The sequence below is a fragment of the Drosophila mauritiana genome, chromosome X (genome assembly GCF_004382145.1).
Source record: "Drosophila mauritiana strain mau12 chromosome X, ASM438214v1, whole genome shotgun sequence".
Classification (NCBI taxonomy): Eukaryota; Metazoa; Arthropoda; class Insecta; order Diptera; family Drosophilidae; genus Drosophila; species Drosophila mauritiana.
Genome location: NC_046672.1, coordinates 4172113 through 4194807, shown reverse-complemented (window position 1 = coordinate 4194807; position 22695 = coordinate 4172113). Strand labels below are relative to the sequence as shown.

The following is a 22695-nucleotide window of genomic DNA, read 5'->3' as shown; positions in this document are numbered from 1 at the left end:
AGCAATAGAGAATCCGTTTCTGTATCTGTATATATTGGATTGGATATATGTATGATGCTTAGTGTGTGAGGCTGTTCTAACATTTGGGCTCATTTGGTTTTTCGCGAAAGTTCGCAACATCTTAAAACTTGATAGGATACTAAACTAAACTATTTTTTGCAGGGGCCGAATTGTCGGATTCAAATAATAGCACATCTCTCGAGACAGCGGTGATATGAGGCTAAAACTAAAATATAAAGTAAGCTTAGTGCTGGCCACAAATAATGGCTTACATATAAGAGTAAGTGTTTTAAAAATCCAACTTAAAAGGAGAAATCTAGGGAAAATCTCTAGAGTCGCTTTGGAATAGGATTTATTGCAATTAAAGTTATTCGATATCGGAACAATCGTAATAATAATCATAATAAAGATAATAATGGTAATCATAATAGTTTAATATATAGTTCATAGTATATAATCATAAGTTCATACGCAGCATTTTTAATATAAGTTAATTTCATCGACAAGAACCTTTTGGTCTCGCGACCTCTTTAAACTATTCATTTCACATTGTTTGTTTGTTTGTTCGCAAAAACATAATCAATAAATACGTAGATAGTAGATACATCCGCGAGTTATCTGCCTCGCTTGCTATCGCTATTCATAATAATAATCTGGGTTTTTGCTCTCACAGAAGTACAAACTACAACAGGGTGGACCCAAGTGTATGGGTTACACCATCGTGCATATCCTGTAACATTTTTGCTCTAGCGCTTCATTAAAGACTACAACTTATTAAGATTACAAAATAACAAAAAAAAAAAAAAAAAAAATATATATATATATATATATAAAATAAACAAAAAAAATTGACACATTTACTAAGTGTAGAGAATCCGTCAATTGGCGGGGTAAAGTTTCTTAAATTGACCTCGAGTGATTCAGATTGGTTTTATATGGCAACAATGTTGTTTGTTTTCGTTATACGCTTTCTTTGGTTTTAGGGAAAAGTCCACTTGCCTTTGAAAAAAACCTTCACTAATAGTGCTCTTCAGAAGCCAATGTATGAATTATATTCGTAGTAGATGTAGTACCTTCAATTATTGAACAACAACTTGGGAAAAAAGGAACAAGTCCTTGAAGTATGTACCGGAATAGTTTTTACCCGCGCCAATAATTTTTGTGTGTTATAAGTGTGCCAAATTTGAGGGCTTTTCGACTAAGAGGCTAGGCCTCTATCTAATGTATACATTATACGAGCGAATAAATAAATTAGTTGCGATCTCAGTTAGACAATGTTCGTTTCACTTTTTTAGTTTTTGGTTAACATTGGGATTGGCACATTATATTACATATCATACAAAGCTTTGCAATCGTTTTCCTCCATCCAACCTTCAACTCGTGCCCTTGGGGAGAAATGATAATAAGACAGTGTTGGCAAAGGCGAAAGTATTGGAGATAAAGGGTAGTTGGGATTCGCTTTTTCTCGCGTTCGTGTAATAAAATGTAACCGCTTATCACATTTATAAAACTCGATCAATTCTCTAAATACATAGTCGTAGGCGTTGGTTAAATATTGTACATAATTTAGTACAGTTACCTTGTATGAGTTAACTAAATGTTTTCGATTCGTTAATAGCACAGTGTAAACGCTTCTCCGTTTTCGATCTTTAGGGCACATATTTAAATTTAAATTCAATTCAAATGGGAAATTACATTCTTTCTTTGCATCCTTGCCATAGTTTCGTTCAATTAATTTTCTACATTTTCGGTTTCTTTTTCTTTGTAAATTTTTTCGTTTGGCTTTGCAACAACTACAATACATGCAGCAAACAGCAAATTTTGAGTGCAACATAAACGCTTTTGACAATTCAAACAGAATCTATCTTAAGTTGTTATATTTGTCTCTTACTTTGGTATAATATTTACTAGATCTACATATGTATTTTTTGTTCCGTATGTGTATATATGTATATATTTTTGGCTACTTTTTTCTGGTAGTACACAATCGCAACATCTTTATCTCGTTCAAGTTTTTAATTTGGAAATAAGATAAACACAGCGGATAAAAATGTACATTTTATGTAAGTAAACCATTTCGTTTTTAATAATTCCGAAATTATTATTTCTTTCGTGTGTGGTAGGTGTGAGTGAGCGTGTTGTGTATATATAACTGCCGGTAGGGGTGTTTCTTTGTCTGAATTACACATTTAATACTTTGGTATTTATATTTATATTATATACGACGTGTGAAAGGGTATTCCTCCGAAGTTTTTGCAAAATAAATGCTCTTCAAAAGACCCCCAGCTCTTACTATATTTTTTCCGAATTACATAAACATTTCTGTCTGGGGTTGTTTGTCCGGTTAATTGTGGGCGCCTTGGATTGCTTAACTGGTTAATTGATGGCTTCGGCTTACTGGTTAGTTAATTGGCTAAGCTATTAGGTGGAGAATCGGAAACTCATGTAAGTTGTTCACTGGAAACATACGACTATATGGGGCAGGATGTTAGGTTGGTGTTATGTATACATATATGATTGTGTACAGTGCGAACTGTTCACCGATCAAAGAACAAAAAGATAGTTCTTTTAGTTGCGAATCGCACTGTGTGTGGTCTATACTTATCGGTGTACCGTTTTTATTGTGTTGTTAGCACAAAATACCTTACAAGATTTTGGTATCCTTTATTTTTCATTGGTTGTTTTTTTTTATGTTTTTCAAAATAAATTACAATCAATTCGAGAGGAGCAAGTCCCCATAAACTGCACACATTACTGCGTGACCTCCTCATTGACTAATTTTTTTCCTTATTCTTTTATCTTCATCAGAATCTTAAATAAATATAAAGCACAAAGTGTTTTTGAATTCTAGGTATTAAGAATATAAGCTTATGCTTCCGCCATAAAACATATACATAAATATTTGTAAGTTAAGTTACGTTTTCAAGATGTGGGCGAGTGTGTGTTTTCGAGTGATGGGTGTGTAAATGTAGTTTATAAGGAAAAGTATATATGTTAGCATCTTCAGCTAAATCAGCATTCTTTTTTTTTTTTGGTTTTTCTCAAATTTTTTAGTGTTTTTTTTTTTTATTCTGTTTGGTATCGCGGTGCTCTTTCCCGTTTATGACCATTGATCTGGGAATCTTAGGCATAAAATTCCGTTTTTCCTTGCGTCTTATACGCCTCCTCCTCGATTTTGTACATGTCCATAAGCTTGTTTTTGAAGCGGCAGTTGGATTTTGGTTGACAGACGGCAGCGTGTGAGACAGCAAATACAAAATATATTGCAAAAGTAAACAAATTGTGTGATTTTTGGTGGTTTAAATTGAAAGAGAGACAATGGGCATATGTGTACGTGTGTTAGAAAGAGACAGAGAGAGAGAGAGAGAAAGAGCAAGAGAAAATATAGAATATCCTTTTAGTTTTTCTCAATTACTTTGCCATTTGCGATTTGGGGCGACACAGCAAACAATAAATGACTAGGCGGTTAAGGTAAGGGTACGTGACAGATTGGGTTTTTAGACAGAGACAGATTTAGAGAGTGAAAGTGACAGAGAGAGAAAGAGAGAGGGAGAGAGAGAGGCCCATAAGGTAGTTCGATAGTAGAGCCGCGAGCTTGGTATTACGGATTATGGGATTCAAGCCAAGAATCATATAACACTTATAATTATTGGTGAAAAAAAAAAAAAAAAAACAGTCTTTAGACAGAAGATTTAGGGATATAGTGATTTTGACACGAGCATACAAAAATGATGAAAAAGCACAGAAAAGCAAAAATAAATAAAAATTGTTAAGCCAACTCAGTATTAACGTGGGACTATTTTCAAATCAAAAGTATTCGGCCAACAAAGTAATTCAAAAAGATGTTTAAAAGCAAGGCAAAAAAAGGAACCACATCAAAGAAAAACGCGATCTCATTTTTAATAGGATCGCGAAACCGTGCTCCAAAATTATCTGAACAAGTCGAAAACTAGGTAAACACGATGAATAAACAAAATGAACATGTACCAATAAATATATAATACATATATAGGAAACAGTAGATAATTACATCTTAGCAGTTAGTGTGAAAGATTAGCAGCTACTGACTGATCGATTACGTTTCAGGTTAGTACGGATGGGTTCGGTTAGGTTGGGTTTTCGTTTGTGATCGGTTATTGTTTATCGTTTATCGGAAGATGCATCCCCAGTCGATAATCTCTCTCTCTCTCACTCTCTCTCGATCGAAAATTAAGGGGCTACAGAAACTACAATCGTATCTGGGATGCATATCTTCACTTTGGTTTCAGTTTCGGGTTTTCTGTTTCGTTTTTGATTCATATTATTTTGTTAGGTTATAGATTATAACGTTTATCGTTTACGGTTTATCGCTTTCTAGCTGTACAGGTGTGGTTGTCTAAAGTACAGTCTCAATACTGGTTATAGTGTCGGTCTGCGGCCGAGTTTCGTTCAGTACCTTTTGCACGTCGGTACTGAATTCCTCGACCTGCTTCGAATGCGCCAACTTTAGTTTCTCCATCGCACGGCCCTGCTTAACGCCGATTTGCTGTAAGCAAATAAATACATATATATATGATTCAGTTTAGTTATTAAGAATAGAACAGAACTAACCTTCTTTTCCTCCATGAAGCGCTTCACATTGTTCTGGCGCTTCTCACGCAGCCGACGATCCTTCTCGTTCTTGGTCTTCAAGGTCTTGTCGTTCTGTACCTCCTTGGCGGTATCCGCCGACATCTTTGCTTGCTTGGCATTCAGATCCTTGATGTCCCTGCGCATCAAATATTATGGGTACTTGTTTAGAATGCGTTGTCGTTGTGTGATAGTTATCTCACCTGGCATGACGATCCTCCAGCTGCTTGATCTGCGCCGCCTGAACGGTGAGCATCAGTGCCTTCATGGCGTCCTGCGAGTCCTGGACATGTTGGCGCAGCATGTCCCATTCCTCCTTACGGTGCCTGGCGATCATGTCGGTCCACTGTTTGGTCTGGTCGTTGATCGAGTTCTTGATGTTGGCATCGTTGCGAATGTCGTCTTTGCTCTTGCCCTTGATCAACTTGTCGATGGCTGCATTCTGGGTCTTTTGCACCGAGGTGCGCTCTTTGGCGTGCTTCTTGCGCAGGGTGTCGAGCTCCTTGATTTGCTTTTTGCCCACCTTTTGGAAGCCTTTCTCCTGGCGCAGAGATTCCAACGTGACGGGCTCAAAGACTAGTGGTGGCTCCTTCTTTTCCTCCTCTTTGGCCTTGCCAGCATCTCGGGCGGCACCGCCGCTCTGCTCTTCAATGCCAAGGGCCTTCATCTGTTCGTTTTGCTGCTTAGCGGCACCGGCGAATCCACGCGGATCCGACAACATGGCCATGAAGTCCTCAAAGCCGTCAGGTACGTAGATCTTTAGCTCGATATTCACGAACAACATGGGCAACGACATGGGGAAGTTAGCCTCCGTGCGCAGGGAAACATGCCGATAGCCAGCCTGTAGACCGTCCAGCGGCAGAATACGTTGACCCAGAATCTTTCCGCTTTCCTCATAAACGCCAAATCTTAGCACAGCCAAGTCCGGAAGGACCACTTTGCGGAACACAAAGGGATCCTCATTGTAAACTGGATTCAGGCCATTATTGGCGACCAAACGCGTGCGAAACTCCTTCTTCACCGTGTCCGAGGGCAATCCAAACATGTCCACCTCCACATAGGTGCCCACTTTCTTGTCGGACAAGAATTGGCCGGCAATCACCTTCACGGAACACTGGGCCGCAATCACGCCGTCCACCGGCGCATCCGCAAACGGATCAAAATCCTTGTCGGCTCGACGCATGAAATCCGGTTTCAGTAGATAGCCACAGCCGCCGTTATACTCGAACTTGCCCTGGTTGAGTTGCATGGGTAAATCGGAGCTCTGGAAGTTGAGTGAGACCATCTGGCAGCCGGCGTTCCAGAACACCTGCGGCATATAGTTTGAGGAGTCCGCTCGTGTGCCCTTCGGATAAATTCGCGACATCTGACGCTTGTTGTAATTGACAAAGTCGATGGAGCTCTGCTTCAAGTAGTTCATGCCCGCCGATTCCGCAAACGAGGACATGTTGTGGGCAATGTTCTTTTCTGTGGGTAGGACACAAATTAATATGCATTAATAATAATAATAATTAATAATGGAATGTATTGAAATTACATATATATTTAAGCAACATTTAAGTAAATGTCTTGTTGGTATGTTGGTACATACCGATTGCCTTGTCGAAGCCCTGGAACTTGATGGGCTGCGCGTAATTGACCATGGAGGAGAGCCACGGATGCACGTTAGTTGTGGAGCCGCTGTAGTTGGCAGCGGCGGCTTCGGCCTCCGCTCCTCCGCCACCCTCGGCCGCTCCTTCGGCGGCGGCGGCTGCTTCCGGGGCGGGTGCGGGGGCGGCGGCTGCCTCTGGCGGCTTGCCCGCACTGGCGTCCTCTTCCGGATCGTCATCCGTCTTGAGTTCGCCCTTCAGCCAGAGCTCCAGCTCGACCTTTTCCACTTCTGGCTTCATTCGCTTGTTCTTGATGAGGATCTTACGCTTCAGTTTGCAGGGTGGCGGCAACGGAAGGCCCGGATCCAGCTAAATCGGTATGCAATCGGGATTAGCAATATGATGCACATTGGTTTGGACTATCGCCACTTACCGGATGATCTGGTAGCGGCTCCTTCAGCAGCAGATCGCCAAAGAAGTCATCACAGTATTTGGCCAACTTGTATTGCTGGGCGCGGTTGCAGTGGTTTTCGAAGGACAGGATTACCGGATACTCGGAGGACACGAAGGCGCAATCCGCAATCGCCTGGATGCAGTCCTGCAAGGAATATATGAAAAAAATATTAATTATATTTAATTTCTTACAAGTCTCAATTTATAAATGTTTAGTCGAATCCTTTATGTATGTACTCAACATGCATTTCCTAATTTGGTTTGCAAACTACACAGTTAACTCAAACAAAATTATTCTCGGAACTATAATTAGTACAAATCTGCATGTAATTTGTTTACCACCGCAAAGTTTCCAAACAATGCAGTCATATTCCCAAACGGACTGTGCACATTAGATGCACTTGGACCATTGAGAATGCTGACATTACATGCGAAATGATTAATGTTTCAATTAAAAGCTCATTCTACCAATTGAACTCGTTCTCTCGTAATGACTGTTGAACTTTTGCAGCAGTTGAGAGACTAGAGGGTTAGGATCTTACCTTAAAGAGGATTTCGGTGCAGTAGGCGTGGCCGTGGGTGACGATGGGCTCCTCGTCCTCACCCTTTCCGTTCCAGCAATCCAGCTCCACGCAGCGACAGCCTGCCAAGAGTGTCTGGCGGTACATTTCCACGGAACTTTTGCCGCCGATCTGACGACCAGATAGGTAGGTGTTATGCGAGCTGTTGATATAGTAATGGGCCAGTGGCTGATCCATTTCCATGTAGAAATCCAGCCGATCCAGGAATACGGGTGCGTTTTCGTCGGACATTAGGTAGCGCTTAAATCCGTCCAGCGACATTTGAACTTAAGTTGGAATCGAAATTGAAATCATCACATTTACATTTCCCAATAGAACTAGGAGCTCTTACCGTTCTTCTTTTTCTCCTCATCTAGCTCGTAGTCGTTGATGATCTCCGTGCAGCGTTTCTCCTCGTAGAGAGGGTACAGGATTTCGTTCATCCGCGGATCGCGCTGTTTGTCGTTCATAAACTGGATAAATTGCTCCAAGCTGATGAAGTCCTGCTTGCCCTTGGTGCTGAAAAGAAGAGCAAATAATGACAAGTGATTACGATTATGTTTTAGAGGTCAGCGCCTTCTACTTACATGGAGGTGAAGAGCTCCTCAATGTCGTTTCGGGGACACACCTTGTGGTACAAGGCGTAGAACTTGTCGAAGGTGAACTGCTCCTTGGTCATCGTTGCGTTTTTATCATCGGGCAGACCGGCATCCTTTATGCACGTGTACACCAATTTCTCCGTTTTGCCGGATGCGAAGGTTTTGGCCAGCGTTTTAACTGGAATTTTGCCACTCTTCTCTACGCAGTAACTCAATCGCATCCAACTATTATTGGGTTTAGGAATTTCGAGAAGGTCAGATCAGTTATAATTGCACTTTATTCTCGGAAAGAAACTGAGTTGCTTTAGGGGTTTTCGGATGATGCAATTAAAACGACAACAGCGAGAACAACATTCAAAATATATACATATGTACATACCTTGGCTCAAAATAGCTGGAGATATTTAAACCTAATTAAACTACATATTTTGTTATCTACACATTTAAATGATTAATATAACGAATGACTATTTGAATAGTATATAAGATATTGCAAATGGAAAAGTGGTTAGAGTAGCAAAGATCTTATAATTAAATGAATGAACAGAAAAGTGATGAGATTAAAATGCATTTAATGTCGCATTGGACGCAAGTCTTCATAAATGTAATTAAAAATCCCCTTCGAACCGTAAGTAAATAACAATTTGGAATTTACCAAAAGCAGCAGGAAATTGCCATCAAATTGGCTTGAAACTACGTCAAAGGTCCTTGCCATTCCGAGCCCTATTTCACTTTCATTTAACGACTGTTTAGTGAACTAAGCTGACCGGTAATCGAATCAAATATTGATTAGCAATCAATTCCAGGCGATCCATTACGCAGATGATTAACGACCGCTCCGAAAACAGAACTCATAACTAATTGAATCGAGGGCCGCTCGCACTTGTGTCCAATTTGCAATTGGGATCCATTCGTGGAATGTGGCCCCATCCTTCGGTTTCGGGCCAAGTAATTGCAAAATGCGCCGTATGCGCCGAATGACGCATAAATAATGCAATCAGAAACAAATTGCAAACTAGGACAACTAATTTACAATACAAACGTGCAACTGCTACCGTGCCACGCCCACTCACGTTCCAGCCACCTCTCGTCCGCCTCCCATTTGGCCAAGGTGTTGGCTACGCCGGCGGTTAACACGATTGTTCGTTGAATGCACTTTGCAACTTTTTACCATTCCGCCCGAAAGACCACAGAAACATTTGCACACTGAGAGAAAGTCTTACTGATTTGCATAAAATCAAGTATAGTTTTTAGCAGGTATTTCCTCGGCTCTTTCTGCCCGTTGGATCCAAAGGCAATACCAATAATATATATATATATATATATTTATATAAACCCTTAATCCGAATCGATATTTCTCACTGTTCGCTGGCAGGTGTGTGATCCCGGATGCAACACACCCATTACCCGTAAACACACCCGTTGAACAACCCAAAAAACACACTCGACTGGGCAGGGAGTTCACCGCAAGGCATCGCATATCCAATGAACCGCATTTTAGCTGCCACCTTTCATCCTTGGACCCCTTGGACCATCCACCATCGACCAGCGAGCATTGGCCATTGAGTGCATTCGCTGCACTTGTCTATCGGAAGGGAGTCGAGCAAACTTTGGGCAGTTTAACCCAATTTCGGTTGACGAGGCTGGAATTTTCATTGCGGCGCCCATTTGATTCAAAGTCAACTAAAACCATTTCTGCTTGCTTTTTTCAGAGCAGAGCGATGAGACTTAAAGACGTCTTCAATTATATACTAAAGCCTCTCATTAATATGAAAACATTTTATTTGTGTTACAAAAAAAAAACCTCTTTAAACTGTACTGCTCGTATGTTTTCATCACCATCGCAAATGCGCTGCAACATTCGCTTGACATCGCATCCTGAGTTTCTTTGTGAATAAAGATTGCTTTATTTTCGCTGTTTATGCTATGACACCCATAATACCCTTATTTTTCAAAATGTGCTCCGCATAAAGTATGAAGCCCTTTGACCGAACACCCACACACACTGCACCGCACCCACTCCTGGAATTATTCATGGTGGCTTCGGTGGGAAAGTGAGCAGCAGCCCAGGCCAACTGAATCTCCCCGTACTTATTCCCATTCTGCCCATTTTGTGCGGAACAGGAAATGCAAATAACGTGAATTTATTTTGTGCTAAACGTGAAACGCACCCGTGGAATAGGATAATCAACAACTATGGTTTTGGGCGAAATGTCGAGTCGAGTCCCTTGGCGGCGGATCGAATTGGTACTCTCGGAATTACGTAATCAGCAATTAGGAAATTAATAACGACAGTCCAACACTCCATAAAATGCAAATTTAGCGAATGAAATAACAGGTTTAGGATAAAGCAGCATCGGGCATTCCAACTTACTTATAGCATATTTAGAGCTGAATATAGTCTTTTCGACTAATGTTTTAACGAGTTGTTAGTGTGCGAGATTAGGTTGTTAACTACTTACCGTAACACCGTAGTATTTGTACTCTTTATAGCTTTTACTCGAGCTCTTCTACTTATGACTATATGACACCAGACATATGACATGACACCAGTTACTTTTGATTACGAATAATTCGAACTGAAAACCATAATTTAAATTTTACTTTCCTCATCAGCTGATTAATGTGATCTTAGCTTAGTGTCATAGAGTCATAATTCGCCTAAACAGGTGTTTCATTCTACTTTAGTGTGACCGTACTTACTGCTTCATCAGGTTGACGCGCGGACACACATTCGTGGCGCGGTTATTATGCGTGATGAGACGCAAGTTCTTTTGCCAGCTCTGTTCGAGTGAGACAGTTGTACACATAAATATATATGTGGTATATACAGAGGTGGTCAAAAGTATTTACACAACGAGCTTTTTTTTCAATTGTCAACTAATTGAAAAAAAAGCTCGTTGTGTAAATACTTTTGACCACCTCTGTACATATATGTATGGAGAAAGAGAGAGTAGACAATCGTAAAGGACAACGACATAAACAGCAACAACAATAACGAGAACAAGAAGAAGAAGTAGAAGAAAAGGAACAGCATGCAGAACAGAGAGAACGGAACAATCGATGCAATTATGTACACAGTGTAATCGAGTGAGGTGCAGCAAGTGGAATTAATGTGGCAAGGCGAAGGGACATAGGGCACATGGGATGCAGGGCGAAAGGGAAGCACCGAGGCCGTTGCAATAATGTGAACAAAGACAGACAGCAAGTGCTAAGGAAGGGGTTGGGGAGGGGAGGAAGGGGTTAAAGGTGGGGTTAGTGATAAGGGTAGGGGTGAGGTAGGGGGATGAGGTAAGTGGTGAGGTAAGTAGTGAACACGCCCACTTACTGTTTCCGCAGACACATCATGGGGCAGATATTGTTCGCTTTGACATTATGGGTTATTTTTCGTATGCCATCTAGCCAGATCTAAAAGAAGAGTCGATAGAAGGAATGTGTGATTTCAATGAGTGATATCAGTTTCGTTGCTTTTCTGCATTAATTTTTATATATTGCATTACTCTGCTTCAAAGGCTTCCATAGTTGAAGCAAGAACCACGCGTATGGTTATTTGTTTTTAAAAACTTAAAAAACACAAGGAATGCAGGAATGAATTGCGATAGGGAAATGAAAATTACTGACATAAGAGATAAGAGATCCCTGTCATTTCCGCTTCCGGACTTAGCCCTTAGCGCCTATTAGGACGTGACTTACCTTGGCTGTTGCCGCATCTGGACAAATAACATGGTGATATGTTATATTGATATAGTCCGTGTTCGAACAGATCGTCAGGGATCGCTTATCCAGTTCCGGTATATTAGTGCCGTTCTTCTTCGTCACCTTATCAAGTATCTTCGGATCCTGTCGGAAGTAAAGCAAATACAAATACAAATTATAGTCATCATCAGCTCAGCTACTTCAACGGCACATTGCGCATACGCCCCGTGGCCTAGCATTTGACTGCAATTTGGCGCATCCCGACTGAACGCTGTGTTGTATCGGAATCGCCATCGCAGAACATTAATCTCCAGTCGCATCATTAATCAAGGCTTGCACAGAACATTTATCAACATTTGTGCAGCATTCGCGGAGCCAAAACAAATACATTTTCATTCTATTTTCCCTTTGGCCGTCAGCAACAATTAAATGCTTTGTACTTCTTTCGACCTCAACCCCTCCGCCCTCCCTTGTCCTTCAATTTTGGCCAGCAATTACATTGAAATTGCTGCGCAGTCCAATAAAGTGCAGTTAACGTACCTTTAAGAGCGCGAAAAAGTATGCTACATTTTCGGTCTTCCTCCAAATTGAATACAAACTGTTAACATATTGAATCATGGGGCAGAATACCTTAAACACTTGATTTTCCTAACCCTGTAGCCATTTGAAAAGTGCAATTGTTTGAGAGAAACCTGTTGTTTGCCACCTTAAATGCCGTTTCAAAGTCTTCCACTTAAATGGTGAATTTCTTAAAGGAAATTGAATTATGCAAAGACCCCATTGAGGATTTTTCCCCGCCACCAAGGGCACACACACACACACACACACACAGGCACAATAGCTCAATCAGTTCAAGTGCAATTTGTGAGGAAAGTCGGGGCAAGAAAGCAGCAGACTTTCGAGTGCTAAATAAGTCAGACTTCCACGATTTTATCCCCTGTCGCTCCTTTGAACCAAATAAAGTGAAAGCAAATGTTATAAAAGTTTTGTTCCCTTATTCTTTCCTTTACTTTATATATATATTTTTTTTCTTCGTTATTTTCTTCCTTTTTCGTTTATTTTTTTTTTCGTGTGCCACTCGCTTTGTTACGTTTGCAGAGCTTCGTGCATTATTGAAAAGCGCCAGCAAACTAAAAGCCAGGAAAAGTCGGGGGCAATAACGAAAAACTGCAACCAAGCTCAAATTTTTCGTTTTCAATATTTTTTTCGGTTGTGTTGCCCTCCTCCTCCTTTTCTCACTCTTTTTGCCGACTTTTTCTGCGGTTTCCCTCTGCCAAACGAAGCAACTTTTAATGGTTCATTGTGCAAGGCTTTTCAGCAAGCACTCTGCCTCTCTCGCACTAAATGATGCCGTCTCTTTTGCGCACTTGGCGCTCCTTCTCCTTCTGTCCCTAATGTGTCCCCTCTCTTTCATTTATTTGCCTGTGTGTGTCGCTCACTGATTTAATATTGATGACCAAACATTTCAAGTGATGGCAGAGCACTAAACGCACACTTACACACACACACACACACACAGACACGGAAAAAAAGAAGATGTGTCATAAGAGACTCACTTGAGTTGGCATTCAGAAACGCTAGCACGGTAGCTTTTTTTCAGTGTATGATATATTGAAACCCTCTCCGGTTTTTTTTCCTTTCTGCTGAAAACTTTTTGCATTTTGTGTCTGTTGCTTTTACTCAGTTGGCATTTTCTTTCCGGGCATCTTATTTGTGGTCAACAATTTTGGCACACACACACGCACTCAGCTGTGATCATTATGTGAGTTTCTTGCAACTTCTGCTCCTTGGTGTTTATTTTGTATTTTAATTGAATTTGCCCGAGGACTAGAGCAAAGCAGAATCGATGGAACACAAAGATGTTGGTAGAAAATATAATAATCTAAAGTTTTCTTTTTCACTTTGGGCACATTTAAGGTCTCATTTGCTTAGATATTTTTCAGCCTTCCAGTATTTTTCCCTTCCAGTGCAACCTGTTCACGATTGAATGGAGCACAACCGACGACCGCACCTGGAAGCCACTTAGTAGTCCCGTTCGCCGTGTCCATTCTCCCATTCCGCCCACATTTCATTTTCATTTTCCCCCAGATGCACCTGTAACCCACATGCAGAATAGTCAAAGGGTTTGCCCCAGGCTCAAAGGCAAACTGAAGAGAACGTGGAGGGTGAGGGCGGAAAATTTGCAATGCTGCTTAAAGGCGAGCTTGTGGACTGCAGTGTGTAATACTTTTACCAATAAATGGTAATATTATGGGTTATATTATTAAAATTTCAATTCAATGCATGTTCTTTTAATTTCGAAATTTACCGAAAAGATGAATTCATAAAGACAGATCCAAATGTGCAGCACTGGGTGTGCCCTCTGGCTGTGCAAAATGTGATGGGATGGGAGTGGATATGGGCATACCTATTGGTTGCCAGTTGGATGCACTCAACCGAGCCTTCGTTTCAGTTTCACTTTCAGCCCTTCCCTTCGGAAAAGTGTGTCAAAGGAGGGCAGGGGAAACACCAGAGGGGGAGGAAACTGGACAGCAAGTCTACATTAGTTCGAGTCTCGGGGCAGCACCTGCATCGCCCATAAATATATGTATGAAAGACTCTATATATATATATATGTATGTACACATACACATACACATACATACAACGTATAGATGGATTGGCCCAAATGGAGCTTCATTTCGGGCTGTTGCTGTTCGGTCATAAATTTCATTTAGGAGACGACGACAGACAAGCAAACAAATACGTCACTCTATCAGTCCGCCTCCCACCTTATATACACCCCGGTATATGGCATATATAGACGTGCCATATGTCGGGTTAAAGGGAATATATAGAAGGGGGCGTGGCCGGTCGGTGACAATAAATCTAGCGCATGGAACAAATGCGTTTCGAGTCGAAGACGGCGACTTTGATCCACAAATGGCGCTGGATGAAAACAATTGAGAGCAAAAGTGACATATTGACACATTAACCGATGCATACACCCACACATCAGGACACACACGCGCGCACACACACATACACACAGGCGACAGTTTTATGGCTTTGTGATAGTTCATCCTGCCAGCAAAATAGGAAAAATAAAGGAAACACCAACTGCACTTAGTCAAAACTTGGCGGGGAAAATACGGGAAAATGTGGAAAAGAAGACAGGTGCCACAGAAGAAAGCACACAAAAATAATAATTTTAAATTAAATATATTATTGATTTTCAAACTAATTGGATATGGGAGCAAATATTCGCCATTGTAACATAAGTCTTTTAAAAATGCGTATTTATTTGTTGCATGCAGTTTAAATTTCCCTCTGCTCTTAATTATGTTTTATTATTGACAGTAAATCGACTAATGAAACAGCGGAAAAAAGGGATTTAAATATTATTCTAAGGCCAACGATTCAACGAAAAATCCCGCAAAATAAATCTGTGGAAAACATCATTTATTTGCAGGAAATTTATATTTTTTTTTTTTTGTGAGGGGGTCTCTCTTTTAAATCAATTTCATTGCAAGGAATAAATTAACCATTTCATGGTTGTAAAACCACAAAATGGCGGAAAACTTGATTTATTGGAATTGCGATTTGAAATACGTCTGCCAATTGGATTGTTACTCTTTCGACATTAAATAGTACCGCCCCAAAACAGATATGACACATGTATTTACTCACCTTTGGTGTTCCGCCCGCACGAATGTCGCTCACTTGGCAGAGTTCTATGACATCGCCATCCTGCAAGGATATATAAAATATATGCTTAGCCACCGTAATTCCTATTTCTCAATATATTTGCCATAGCTTACCCGGCCCTCGCTTTTCCAGTACAGAAAAAATCCGTATTCGTCGACCTTGAAGAGAGCATCGCGCTCAAAGTCATTCTCCTTTGTCTCCTTTTCGTTTTCGAACCAGCGATCGAAAACGCAGCCCGTGGTCAATTCCGGCGGAACCGGAATGATCCAATCGAACTCGTACTTCTTGGTCATTATTGCCGACTGTGTGACGTTAGCTTAGCCACTTCCGTTTCCGTTTCCACTTCCGTTGCTGTTTCCGTTGCCGCTGACGCTTCCGTTTCCGTTGCCCTGCACATGCGATATATATCTAAGCCAGATCAAGATCTGTCCCCCGACTCTCGCTCTCACTCTCTCTCTCTCTTTTTCAACTGTCAACTTAATTTCCGGACATATTATATACTGGCCCTATCTATCGATGCTCCCAACGGATGTGTGTGTGTGTATATACAATCGCATTTATAGCAGATCACATGGTCCGTTTTCCGGCTAATTGAACTTGGCCCGGCAGCACTTGCTGCACTTCTGCCACGACTTCCGAGCGGCAGGTTCCCTTTTATTTAAAATCCTCGACGCAGCTGCAAATGTAAAACGAGATTCGACCATTAGACATGACAGGCACAACGGGTTTTGGGGTTGTGCGTTCGAGCACTCCTGCAATAATAATTGTGCGGCAGACCACAAACAAAATGAAGACATGAAGACACGGACATCCTGCAGTGGCAGAAAAAGCGGTTAAAATTTGAAAATAAGATACAATTCGTATACATCCTTTTATATTCCAGGCAATTCTTATATGTAACTGTATTTATCTTATTCATAATTCCCACACTTGCTACCGCTTTTATCGCAGTGTATGATACGAAAATCAGGAGTGCGCCTTGATTGCTCATGTTACAATAGGAAATTCAATAATTTGCTTTTATTTTGCCTTTCCATTTTGCCATCAAGGGTTAGCTTCTAGTTTCCGAATGCAACATATAATTTTCAATTTCGATTTGTTGTAAAATGTCTACAAGAGAGCGTATTTTCTACCATTAATTATGCAAGCTATGCCACTTTCAACATGAGAAACTAGAGACGATAACTAACTAACTGCCCTTGGAAATGAAATGATTTCCCTCACAACGTTCAGCACATTGAAATTGAATTTAAAATTGCCCAACTGATTAAGTAATGAACTACTGATGGTGAGTGAATAATTTTAATCAAGATTGTTAAAATAATTGCTATATAAATGATGAAATATTTCGAAAAATTGCATTCAGAATGAGCATAATCAACAGGAATGCCAATCGCATGCCAATTTGCGAATAATTTCGGCATAAAGTTTAATGAGTTTTATTGCTGGGAGAGGGGAAAAACTTTCAAATTGAATTAGCATTCGAATCGAACTAATTTCGCACGCACAAATCCGCCTGCCAATTTGCAATCTGCACACACTTTATGAGTTCGACACATTCAAAAAATGGGTAAAAAAAAAAATGAGAACAAAACAAAAATCCACTTTAAAGTTGGCACAAGTTTACCCCGAGCAAGGGTTTGAGCAAATTATCAAACAAGGACTCGCAGGAGCAGGAGTCAGTTCTAGAGCACTTTTTTGATTTTTTCTAACGAAACCGGCTGATAGCTGATAGACAACTGAACTAACAGCACATCGTTGCAGCCGGAAGCCAAGAAACATCTAAAAACTAAGACTAATGGAATTAGCGAGTGACGACATTGCCAGGGCCATGGCCACAGGTTCTTTTTCGCTGCGATTCGATTTTGACGCACTTTGGGGACTTCCCGCCGCCAGCCACCCCCACCCACCATCACCCAACCGACCATCCACCCACTGAACGGAACACCATGGCCATGGCCTCGTGCACCTGACTTTGATTCCATTTCGGGGACAAAACTCAAGTGGCTGCCGTTTTCGCAGCTTGTTGCTGTACCTAACACATTGTTGGCTTTTCAATTTAGCTACACGGAAACATCACGTTCCACTTGCGATGGCCGAAAATAACTACAAATGGCCATTAGCTAGGTTCTAACATTTTTCAAGATCACGTTCTAGTGCTTATCTACAATGTAACTACATATGTGCAGTAGCTGCATTCAAAATGAAAGCCCATTTACTTAGTAGACTATATTTCATATTGCTAAACGTTTTTTCTGTGTGTGTACATATTTAGTCCGCCGCCTTGGCTGCGTTTTATTTATTTTATTTTTTATTTATACGGAGTCTGTGACAGACGCTCTTCACGGCTGTCGGAGTCCTTTGTGTGACATTTATGCGCCACCGCCCCCCCCCCCCCCACGACAGCTATCGTATACACAAAATATATATATATATGTATATATAGAAAGCTGACTGATTACTGGCAGCCCCGTGATTTCTTCCGCTTTCTTTTCGACGCCGCTGTCGTGTTACACATGACTTCAAATTCAATGAGCTGCGAAATTTCGCTCATTGTTAAACTTGGAGAGCTTGTTAGCCAGACGACACACAAACACAAACACAAACACAAATACAAGCAAGCGCACAGCCAGGACTCTAAAAAAACGCACAAAAAAACACTTTCACGCCCGCTCCTCCACGAATGTTTAATGAATTTACGCTCCTTGCGCTTTTGAACTTTCGTCTGGCGAATTGGAAGGGAAGCGCCAAGGACGACGGCTCAAATGGAGGAGGAAGGTGGGAGCGAGGTGCAAGGATACGGGCATCAATGCAACTGCTTAACTACTTACAAATACATAATAGTAATGCTTGCGTTTGGAAATGACTAGTTTTGAGCTTCGATCCCTTTGGAGTGGATCCCCTTCCAATGGAGTGGCTGCCATAAAGTGCTAATTTAATCATGGCCATTAAAGTGGTGCCCAGTGCCGGATGGCGGGTCATAAGGTCGTGCCGTGAAAAGCGCCCTCTTCACTCGCTCAAAGCCCTCGAACACAACACTTTTCCCGAAATCGAAGCACTTGAATTCATCTTTCACCGGCGACCATTAAATGCAGATACCAAGAGGAGGAACTTGAGCACGAAAAGGAGCGTGGAGCAGGGAGCGGGGAGCGGGGAACGCAGGCGGGCAGGAACAACACGAAACGAAATCAAATCGTCCTTCTATGTAGGTGCGGAGAGCACCCTCTCCTTTTACCTTTCACCTCCCAGGAGTTTTTTTGCGAAGAAGTGTATGACAACGGTCCTTTTGCTGGGGGTTTTCCTTTCCTCTCCACTCCCTTCCTTCATTTTTTCCTTTCCGTTCGGCAAGTGCCACGCCTCAGCACCTGCGTTCCCCGGAATCGAGCGGAAATTCGGCTCGCAGCTCGAAGCTTTCTGGGCGAAGGGTGAAAGGAAGGCTCCCGACTTTCCGGGTTACAGAGTAAAAATAACTTGCATAAACTTTCCCTCAAAGGACGCACACACACACTCACTCACACACACACACGTATGCCGAGAAGTGTGCTACAAATATGCTCATTACGTGCGCGCCAAGTGGCAGTCTCAGCCCCAAAGGACACGCCCCCCGCCGCCTACCCCCTCGACACTCCTCCTTTTCCAGCGACAATTGCTCAATTTATTATTGCATACTTTGCGGCCATAAAACTTGGCAGGCATCCTTTCGCGGCTTCTGTTGCATGTACTTACTATTATCTATGGGGAATACAGACACACACATATACACTCGCATAGATATAGCATTTATATAGCTTTAGCACACACACACACATATGCGCAGTGCACGGTTACAGGTGCACGGTTATAGGCCATAACTATCTTCAGTTTAGCGGCATTTCTGCTTTTGATGGCCTTTGGACAAAGGCGAAACTTAGGAACAGCGTTCAAAAAGTTGCGCAATGCTTGCCGAAAAAGTATTTTAAAGTCTAAGTGGCCAGCTGAACTTGACCTTAAGACGGTTTTTTTTTTTGGTATAATAAGTTAATAAAGTTAGGTTGCACTACTCATAATATATATACACATATATATGAATATAGCTTAAAATAAAATCACGCATGAAGAAATTACCCTGATTAGTAGTAAAAATGAATAATAATGTAGTTTTAGCTTTTTTATTTTGGTGCTGCAAATAAAAACATTTAAATAGCATATGACACTTTTATTGTTTTCCAAGTAGTGTATTTCTTATCTGATTGTCATATCTGGCAATAATTTAAATATATTCGTTCTGTTTTTTATGATTATCTTGTCTACTTAATGCCCTATAAAGTTTTAGACAAGACATTTTTCAATGCTTGTTCCATTTTTCTTGAACCGAAGTTTACTAGCCGCTGTCATTGCTTTTTGTTGGTTGTATCATGGTTATGGTTGTAACAATTGTTGATACAGCTTTTATGGCCGTGCGGCATTTTGTTTATTTTTGCATTTGCATTGCAAGATCTGGGTATCTGTAAACATTGTTGTTGGGATTGCAGTTAATAAAATTGCTTTGTCTACGGCAAAACGTTGCTGCAATATTCATATCGAAAATCTTTTGATGTTGCTATTGTAGTTCTGATTTCACTAGTGAATAGTTTGCATAGTTTTGGTTTGGTCCCAAGTACCTCGCTACATTTGTGTTTACATTTTATTCTCCATTTTAATTTTGCTGTTTTTTAAGTCCAGCCTTTTACCTACTGAGTCCAATCAATTGGTTTAGCGATCTTTGTATGCCATTGTTGCTGCTGTTGGCCATTACACTTAGGAAATTGAATTTGCCGGCCATAGAATATTTGTGAAATTGGCATTTAAATATTTTATGAGACAAGCAAAGGGAAATGCGCAGCGAATCGCAGGTAGTAAAATATTTGAGTGCCGGCTTCTTTGATTCTGGCCAAAAGGGCGAAATGAGGCAAGCGATTCGAACAGTGAACTGTGAACACTGATTGCACGAATGAAATATTGAGGGATGGGTTGAGCGGCGTGGAGTGTGGGGTCAGGGGTCGCACAACTTGACCTTGTCAGTGGCGCCGGGCATCCATCAAAATTGATGGCACTGCACACTCGGCTCATGCAGTCAGTTGGTCAATCAATCAAGCGCCCCGCTCAATTACATCAATCAAGCGGGAAAGGTAATCCAAAACCGAAAACCAAATGGGCTTTTTCTCTCTCTCGACTTTCTTGACTGAGGACCAAAAGTAATTACGTCTGATAAACAAGTCCTCTATTATTCTGTGCACACATTGAAAAGGAGAAAGAGATAGCCAGACTGCTGGCGACAGAGATGGCTAGCGTGTCTAAAAGTGAGCAGAAAGGATTTGACCGAAAATGCATTTCGCATTTTAAAACGACAGGAAATATGGAAAATAACTTAACAAATTGCCAGATGCCAGCTTTGTGTATGTTTGCAAACATGAGTTATTTCCAGCGCCATTCCGCTTTGTGGAAATTGCAAACTTTTGCATGTTTCCATGAGGCCAGACGAGCTTTTTTCAATTAATTGCAGCAAGAAAAGCCAGCACGTTTCTGTTTATTTGAGTAGTACTTTACGTATCCTGCATCATGGCATTCTAAATATAGACAGGAGCTTAGACTTATTTCAATTTCTATGAACTAAGCACCCCTATTTTTTTTTGAATAATTTATAATGCGTAAAAATACTTTAAAAGGATTGGAAATAGTTAATAATTTAATTGATTGTGAAATAATAAAAGTCAGCATTGACACTAAGCCACTTGTCTGTCTGGCATATCATTAACCACCAACGCCTTACGCACACACACACACACACACTTGTGCACATACACATACAAGCGTACACACCCAGGTGACCCTGGCGTATACGTGATGTGTGGGAATATGCAAAGTCCTGGGACAAGAAACTCGCTTAGGCACGCACCATCCGTCAAGAAAAGAAGACGACCCCAGAAAGGCTCCAAGGGCTGCCGGCGTCGTCGAGGTAGGCGTGGCAGGGTCAGGGGCGAGTGGGGCGTCAAAGGGCAAGGGGCGTGGCACAGGCAAATCAAAACCGAATGATGGGCGGAGCGACAGCACGGGCATCCTTCAAACAAACTGTCAGCAACTGTCAGAAGAAGTTAAACGAAACCGAAATAAAACAAAGGAAAGTGGGTGGTGTGTGTGTGTGTGCGGCTCGCCAGGAAAAAAGCGTAGCAAAACAACATTGACAGCAGATCGGCCCCAAAACCTTACCGAAATCAACAAAAAAAAAAAGAAAAAATGAATGGATAGATGGGAAAAGGAGGCTTTGTCATATGGCTTACAGCTGTTGGCGGACTTTTGCGGCACGTAGCTCCTCTCCTTTCTGGCGGTGGTTTTATTTTTAGCCCCACAGGCCGTGAAACACTTCGAATTCCCCGAATCAAAACAATACATTATCATGGGGCGGACGCAGCTCGAGAAAACGAATGCCCTTTCCTTTTGGTCCTTCGGTGAAATTGTGCATATTAAATCTGTGACAGTGCGGGAACAAAAACAGCAGCGAACACAAAAAAAAAATAATAAAAATAAATAAAAAATATGGAAATTCAAAGTTCTCTCTTGTGACCAAGGTAAAGGCAACAGAAATGCTCTTTAAAATTATTAATTATTAGGGTCCCTATAAGCATGCATTTAATAATTTTGCTAGGATTAAAAAATGGCAAAAGCCCAAATGTAATGGCAAAGAGAAATAGCCCTAAATCGCTCACGATGACACTGATAATTGAATTAGTACATCCACTTTTCAGTGGTTTTCACGCTCCGTGAGGGTATGAAAATATGCAAAGGGCAGAACACAATTTGCGTGTTGTGATTCGACAAAGGTTTTGCGAAAAACCTTTGGCCTCACAGTGCTTTTCCGGCATGGGAAAGCGGCCCAAAAATGCAAAACCGACGGCCCAGAGACCCAAAACCCAGGCCCAGATTCTTCGCCTGAATGCGAGCCTGTTTCGATGGATGTATTGGTTGGTTCATGGGGCGGCGGCATTGGGGCTTTGGGCATGGGGCATGGGGCATGCGGCATTTATACTAATTTGTCGATAATTTCGCTGAGCTCGTAAAATGGCCGCTTATGTTTACGGGAGACAAAGTGGTCAGGGGGAACGGCAATGGCAATTGGACATGGGAATTGAGCTGCCTGCGACTAAGTGAGCAGGTCTAATAGACATTTTATCGATTGCCGTGCACAATTATATTTGATGAGCTTTTAATTGAATTGATTTACTTTCACTTTGCCGTATAAATAGCAGGCGGCAAGGTCGACGGAACCGCAGGACATGCGATGTGCCCTAGATAACCGGATAGATAAGCCACCCCCCAAACAGGAGTCGGGTTAATTCGTGGCACAGGAATAATGGAGGCAAGGCAGCAAGAAAAAAAAAAAAAAACAGAAAAAAATCAGAAAAAAATAAGGCCATTACTTGTTCAGTTATTCAAGAACTAAATGATTGCGATAAGTTCTAATTCAAATTAAATAAAAGACTGTGCGTC

General features: G+C 41.4%; 1 protein-coding gene across 3 annotated transcripts in view; it reads right to left on the bottom strand.

Moving 5' to 3' along the window:
- Positions 1-3018: 3018 nt before the first annotated feature.
- Positions 3019-22695, bottom strand: part of LOC117146369 (1-phosphatidylinositol 4,5-bisphosphate phosphodiesterase) — a 39673-nt gene continuing 19996 nt past the window's right edge. The window contains exons 1-14 of one of the 3 annotated variants that reach the window (XM_033312524.1): positions 16820-16917; positions 15306-15868; positions 15175-15234; positions 11503-11649; positions 11138-11217; positions 7798-8034; positions 7563-7729; positions 7193-7497; positions 6631-6795; positions 6200-6566; positions 4812-6075; positions 4591-4747; positions 4436-4525; positions 3019-3192 (exon numbers count right to left, since the gene is read on the bottom strand). In XM_033312524.1, coding sequence (XP_033168415.1) covers positions 3124-3192; positions 4436-4525; positions 4591-4747; positions 4812-6075; positions 6200-6566; positions 6631-6795; positions 7193-7497; positions 7563-7729; positions 7798-8034; positions 11138-11217; positions 11503-11649; positions 15175-15234; positions 15306-15485 — 3288 coding nt within the window. In that variant the 5' untranslated portion in view covers positions 15486-15868; positions 16820-16917 and the 3' untranslated portion in view covers positions 3019-3123. Of the gene's footprint in view, positions 3193-4435; positions 4526-4590; positions 4748-4811; positions 6076-6199; positions 6567-6630; positions 6796-7192; positions 7498-7562; positions 7730-7797; positions 8035-10512; positions 10593-11137; positions 11218-11502; positions 11650-15174; positions 15235-15305; positions 15869-16819; positions 16918-22695 lie in introns of those variants that run through there. The other 2 variants (XM_033312522.1, XM_033312523.1) reach the window with 2 other exon arrangements.